This window comes from Cebus imitator, unplaced genomic scaffold (assembly GCF_001604975.1).
Source record: "Cebus imitator isolate Cc_AM_T3 unplaced genomic scaffold, Cebus_imitator-1.0 Scaffold75, whole genome shotgun sequence".
NCBI lineage: Eukaryota > Metazoa > Chordata > Mammalia > Primates > Cebidae > Cebus > Cebus imitator.
In genome coordinates this window covers 4,420,552-4,426,580 of record NW_016107390.1, presented here as the reverse complement: position 1 = coordinate 4,426,580, position 6,029 = coordinate 4,420,552, and the positions used below count along the sequence as shown (strand labels likewise).

Below are 6,029 nucleotides of genomic sequence, written 5' to 3'. Positions count from 1 at the left end.
TAGACAGAGCCTCACTCTGTTGCCCAGGCTGGAGTGCAATGGCACGGTCTTGGCTTACTGCAACCTCTGCTTCCGAGGTTCAAGGAGTTCTCCTGCCTCAGCCTCCTGAGTAGCTGGGACTACAGGCATGTGCCATCACACCTGGCTGATTTTTGTATTTTTAGTAGAGACAGGGTTTCACCATGTTGGCCAGTCTGGTCTTGAACTCCTGACCTTGTGATCTGCCTGCCTCGGCCTTCCAAAGTGCTGGAATTACAGATGTGAACCACCATGCTCAGCTATGAATTAATTATTTTTATGATTCCCTTGTACTTCCTTTTGTTGGTCTGAAAAAAACTTTAGTACCAGTATTCACTTGATTGCTTACCTCAGAAACCCAGGATTATTTTTAGTGTGTTTTTCTCCCCTGTATCTATTTAGTCATAAGATTCTGTTCGTATTTCTCTAAATAGCTCTATAATAAATCCTTTTTTAAAAAAATTCCTACTGCTAGATTAATTTTGTTCATATGCTTATCTCTTACCTATGCATTTGTTATTTCCTTACTGGTTTCCCTTTCTTCACACTTCAATTATGTTTTAAGACTCAGTTCTGTTAAAAGTTTTCAGCAGCCATCCAGTGTTTGTTCTAGAGGGAATAGAGGGAAGCTGCAGGAGTCGTGTGTACCAAATGAAAGTCTTGACGTTTGCATTCTTCTTGTAGCCCACCTTCAGCTATTTTGCCCATCTCCAACCACCCCTCTACCTCACATTTTACATTCTAGTGATACTGATCTACTTACTGTTCAAACATATAGCATGATTTCTTCAGCCTCTGTGCCTTTTGCTCTACTGGAAATTATCCTTCAAATCTTAACATTTTCTCTGTGAGACCTTCTTTTTTTTTTTTTAAACCACTAATTCCATTTACAACCCCCCTATATATATATATATATATATATATATATATGTATATACACACACACTATATATATATATACTATATATATCCTATATATATATATAGTACTTTAAGTTCTGGGGTACATGTGCAGATCTTGCAGGATTGTTGCATAGGTACACACATGCCGTGGTGGTTTTCTGTCTTCATCCCCCCGTCACCTACATCAGGCATTTCTCCCATGTTATCTCTCCCCAACCTCCCCGCCCCCTGGTATCCCTCCCCTAGCCCCCAACCCCTAAAAGACCCCAGTGTGTGATGTTTCCCTGCCTATGCCCACGTGTTCTCATTGTCCAACACCCGCCTATGAGTGAGAACATGTAGTGTTTCGTTTTCTGTTCTTATGTCAGTTTGCTGAGAATGATGGTTTCCAGATTCATCCATGTCCCTACAAAGGACAGGAACTCATCATTTTTTCATGGCTGCATAGGATTCCATGGTGTACATTTGCCACATTTTCTTTGTCCAGTCTATCTTTGATGGGCACTTGGGTTAGATCTAGGTCTTTGCTATTATGAACAGTGCTGCAATGAACATACGTGTGCATGTGTCTTTATAACAGAAAGATATATAATTCTTTGGGTATATACCCAGTAATAGAATTGCTGGGTCAAATGGAATTTCTATTTTTAGATCCTTGAGGAATTGCCACACTGTCTTCCACAATGGTTGAACTAATTTACACTCCCACCAGCAGTGTAAAAGTGTTCCAATTTCTCCAAATTCTCTCCAGCATCTGTGAGACCTTCTTCACTTCTCTTTGGCTGAATTAGGAGTTTCTGCCTCTCTAAATTTTTCAATTTCCATATACTCCACTAGAGCAATTTATGTACAGTTGACTCTAATAATATGGGTTTGTATTATGTGGGTTCACTTATATGTGTATTTTTTTCAATAAATATATTGGAAATTTTTTTGAGATTTGTGACAATTTGAAAAAACTTGCAGATAAAACGTGTAGCCTAGAAATATGAAAAAATTAAGAAAGAGGTATGTCATTAATGAATAAAATATATATAGATAATATTCTATCATCTACTAACATAAAATATACACAAATCTATTATAAAAAAGTTAAAATGTATCAAAACCTGTGTACACAGTCACTTATAGACTGTATGTGGAGTCATTCTCAGGAGGAATGTAAAAAAACATAAAGATGCAGTATTAAATTATAACAGCATAAAGTTAACTGTAGTGCATACTGTACCACTATCATAATTTCAGAGCCACCTCCTATTGCTTTTGTGACGAGTTCAAGTGTTTCAGCTACCTGCGTAAAACATCATGTGACACTGGTCATCTCTGCATAAGCAGTTTGTCTCTCCAGTAAATTGCATATCACAGTAAAAAGTGATATCTTGGTGGTTCTCGTGGAGGTTTCATCATGTTTCATGCAATACTGTAAACCTTGAGTAACACCATGAGGCCCATGCAAAGTGCCTGGAAGTGCTCCCCAGAAGCAAAGTCATGACATTGTACGAAAAAATTATATTGCTTGATATGTACCAGGGATGGAAGTCTGCAGCTGTGGTTGCCCCATTTCAAGATAAATTAATCCAGTATAGGGACCATTGCACAAAAAGAAAAGGAAATTTCTAAAGTCGTCATGCAGCTGTGCCAGCATGTGCAAAAACTTGGTACTTTTTGCAGAATATCTTTTTATCTGTCATGGAAAATGCAAGTTTTATGTGGGTACAGGATTTCTGTAAGAAAAGCATACCTGTAGACTCTAATATAATTTGAGAAAATAAAAAGTCATCTTATGACAACTTAAAAGGAAAATGAAGGAGCTAAATAAAGCTGGAGAATTTAATGCCAACAAAGGATGGCTTGGTAATTTTAGAAAGAGATTTGACTTTAAAAATGTCAAGATAACAAGAGAAGCAGCTTCTATTGACCAAGAGGCAGTAGACAAGTTCCAAGATGACATTAAAAAAATTATTTAGGAGAGGCTGGGTGTGGTGGTTCACACTTGTAATCCCAGGACTTTGGGAGGCTGAGATAGACGGATCACCTGAGGAGTTCAAGACCAGCCTGGCCAACATGGAGAAACCCCGTCCCTACTGAAAATACAAAATTAGCTGGGCATAGTGTTTCATGCCGGTAATTCTGGCTACTCTGGAGGCTAAGACCTGAGGATAGCTTGAACCTCGGAGGCAGAGGTTGCAGTGAACCAAGATCGCACCAATGCATTCCAGCTTAGGTGACAGAGTGAGACTCCATCTCAAAAAAAAACAAAAAGAGGAGGGGAAAAAATTATTTAGAAGAAAGGATATCTGCCTGAATAGGTTTTTAGTGTAGATGTAAGTTCTGTCTTCTGGGGGAGGAAATGCCACAAAGGACATTTATTATTAAGGAAGAGAAGTGAGCACCAGAGTTTGATGCAGAAGGGGATAGGCTAACTACTGCTTCGTGCAAATGTACTCAGGTTTATGATCAGGACTGCCGTTATCTATAAAGCTGCCGACTCACGAGACTTGAAGAGAAATGATAAACACCAACTGGTAGTCTTTTGGTTATGCAATAAGAAGGCCCGAACAATGAGAACCCTTTTTCTAGACTGGTTCCATTGATACTTTGTCCCTGAAGTTAGGAAGTACCTTGCCAGTAAGAGACTACCTTTTAAAGTTTTTTTTTGATATTGCACAATGGCTCTGGCCACCCAGAACCCCATGAGTTCAACACCAAAGGCATCAAAGTGGTCTCCTTGCCTGCAAATGCAATGTCTCTGATTCAGCCTCGAGATGCATGCAGTCATAAGGACCTTTAAGGCTCATTACACATGAGTACTCTATGAAAAGGATTTTCAGCGCAATGGAAGAGAACCCCAATAGCGAGAACATCATGAAAGTCTGAGAGGATTACACCATTGAAAATGCCATCATTATTATAGAAAAAGCCATGAAAGTCATCAAACCCATAACAAGAATTCCTACTGGAGAAAACTTTGTCCAAATGTTGTGCATGACTTTACAAGATTTACAACAGTCAGTCAAGGAAATCATGAAAGATATTGTGGATGTGGTGGAAAAGGTTGGGAGTGAAAGGTTTTAAGATACAGATCTTGGAGAAATTCAAGAACTAATAGACACCACACAAGGGAAGTAACAGAAGATGACTTGATGGAGATGAGTGCTTCTGAACCAATGCCAGAAAATGAGGAAGAAGACACAGCAGAAGCAGTGTCAGAAAACAATTTGACATGAGATAATCTGACAGAAGGGTTCTGATTATTCAAGACTGCTTTTGACTTCTTTTATGACACGGACCCTTCTATAATATAAGCACTGAAACTAAGGCAAATGGAAGAAAGATAGATACTGTATAGAAACATTTTTAGAGACAAGAAAAGCATTAAAAAGTGGGAGAGAAATTACCACTTGTTTCCATAAAGTTGACCAAGTTTGCCCCTCCTGCCTTCCCTCCCAGCTCCTCCATCTCTTCTGCCTCTGCCATCCCTGGGAAGACAAGACCAACCCCTCCTTTTCCTCTCCCAACTCAGCCTACTCAGTGTGAAGATGATAGGATGAAGACCTTTATGATGATCCACATCCACTTAATAAGTAGAAAATACAATTTTCTTTTTCATATGATTTTCCTAATATTATTTTTCTTTGGATTACTTTATTGTGATAATACAGTATATAATACAGCATATAAAATATGTGTTAATTGAGTATGTTATTGGTAAGTCTTCTACTCAACAGTAGGCTATTAGTAATTAAGTTTTGGAGGAGTCAAAAGTTATACATGGGGCCAGGCATGGTGGCTCATGCCTGTAACCCCAGCACTTTGGGAGTCTGAGGTGGGCAGATCACTTCAGCCCAGGAGTTTGAGGCCAGCCTAGCCAACACAGTGAAACCCCATCTTACTAAAAATACAAAAATTAGCCAGGTGTAATAGCACATGTCTAAAACCCAGCTACTCAGGTGGCTGAGACACAAAAATAGCTTGAACCCAGGAGGCAGAGGTTGCAGTGGGCCAAGAGATGCAATGAGTCTCACTCTGTTGCCATTGCACTCACTCCAGCCTTGGAGACAGAGTGAGAGTCTGTCTCAAAACAAAAAGAAAAGTTATACGTGGATTTCCAGCTGTACATGGGTGAATGCTCCTAACCTCCATGTTATTCAAGGGTTAACTGTAATTGAAATTCTTCATTTTCCTATTCCTTTCTAGGATATTTTATAAGTTTCTTGTGGTTCAAACCACCTTCATCTTAGATAAACAATAAATATTTGTTGAATGAAAGAATAATTGGATTAACAACAGAGGCTTGTAGCAGTTAGTCTATCATGATGTGATTTAAAACTTTACTTTTGAACATACATCCAGCACATATGTATTGTATGCCCAATATGCAACAGCCACAGTGGAGGATTCAAACAAGATTTGATCTTTGCCCTAATAGACCTTGTGGGTTACAACTGTTTTTTCCCAGAGTCACACTTTTAGGAATAAAACATGATATATGCAATTTTGAAAGAAAAGGAAAATCTGTTAGTAGTCACCATTTTATGACTCAGCAGTTCTTTGTAGGCATTCACCCAATAAAAAATTTGGAGTGGACTAGGGAAAATATTTTCTAAGATGACGTATTTCCCCCACCTTCTATAAAAAGAAAAAAATTGAGTTTAATATTAATAATTAAAGTTTACTTACAAAACACAGGAGATGGAGAGAATGTACTTTTATTTATTTTTTTCTATAGGAGAAACTAAAACTTACCTATGAGGAAAAGTATGAAACTCTGGAATCCCAGCTGAACTTTTTGAGGTAAAGTGAAATCATCCATTTATAGTCACACCAAAAGCATAATGACCTTAAAATATATTTCAGTGTTTGCTGAACTATTTTAGTCATTATCAGACTTACTTGACGACATTTTATGTAAAATATAAAAAATTTCCTTAGATTATTAAAGGATAAAAGGGCCTAAAATTGAGTTCTTTTCCAAATCACACTCCTATTTCCTCATTAGTTATATTTGTTTTCTCATAGAAATAAGAATCACTAACTGCTCTTGTAGAAATTATGATATTAAAGCAAAATAAATAATGAAATAAAGCACTTCAGTTTTCAGATTATAA

General features: G+C 37.8%; 1 protein-coding gene across 6 annotated transcripts in view; it reads left to right on the top strand.

Moving 5' to 3' along the window:
* SDCCAG8 (SHH signaling and ciliogenesis regulator SDCCAG8) overlaps positions 1 to 6,029 on the top strand; it is a 251,444-nt gene that overhangs the window by 45,999 nt on the left and 199,416 nt on the right. For all 6 annotated transcript variants that reach the window (XM_017531944.2, XM_017531938.2, XM_017531937.2 and 3 more), the window contains exon 7: positions 5,651 to 5,715. In XM_017531944.2, the coding sequence (XP_017387433.1) occupies positions 5,651 to 5,715 (65 nt within the window). The remainder of the gene's footprint in view (positions 1 to 5,650; positions 5,716 to 6,029) is intronic.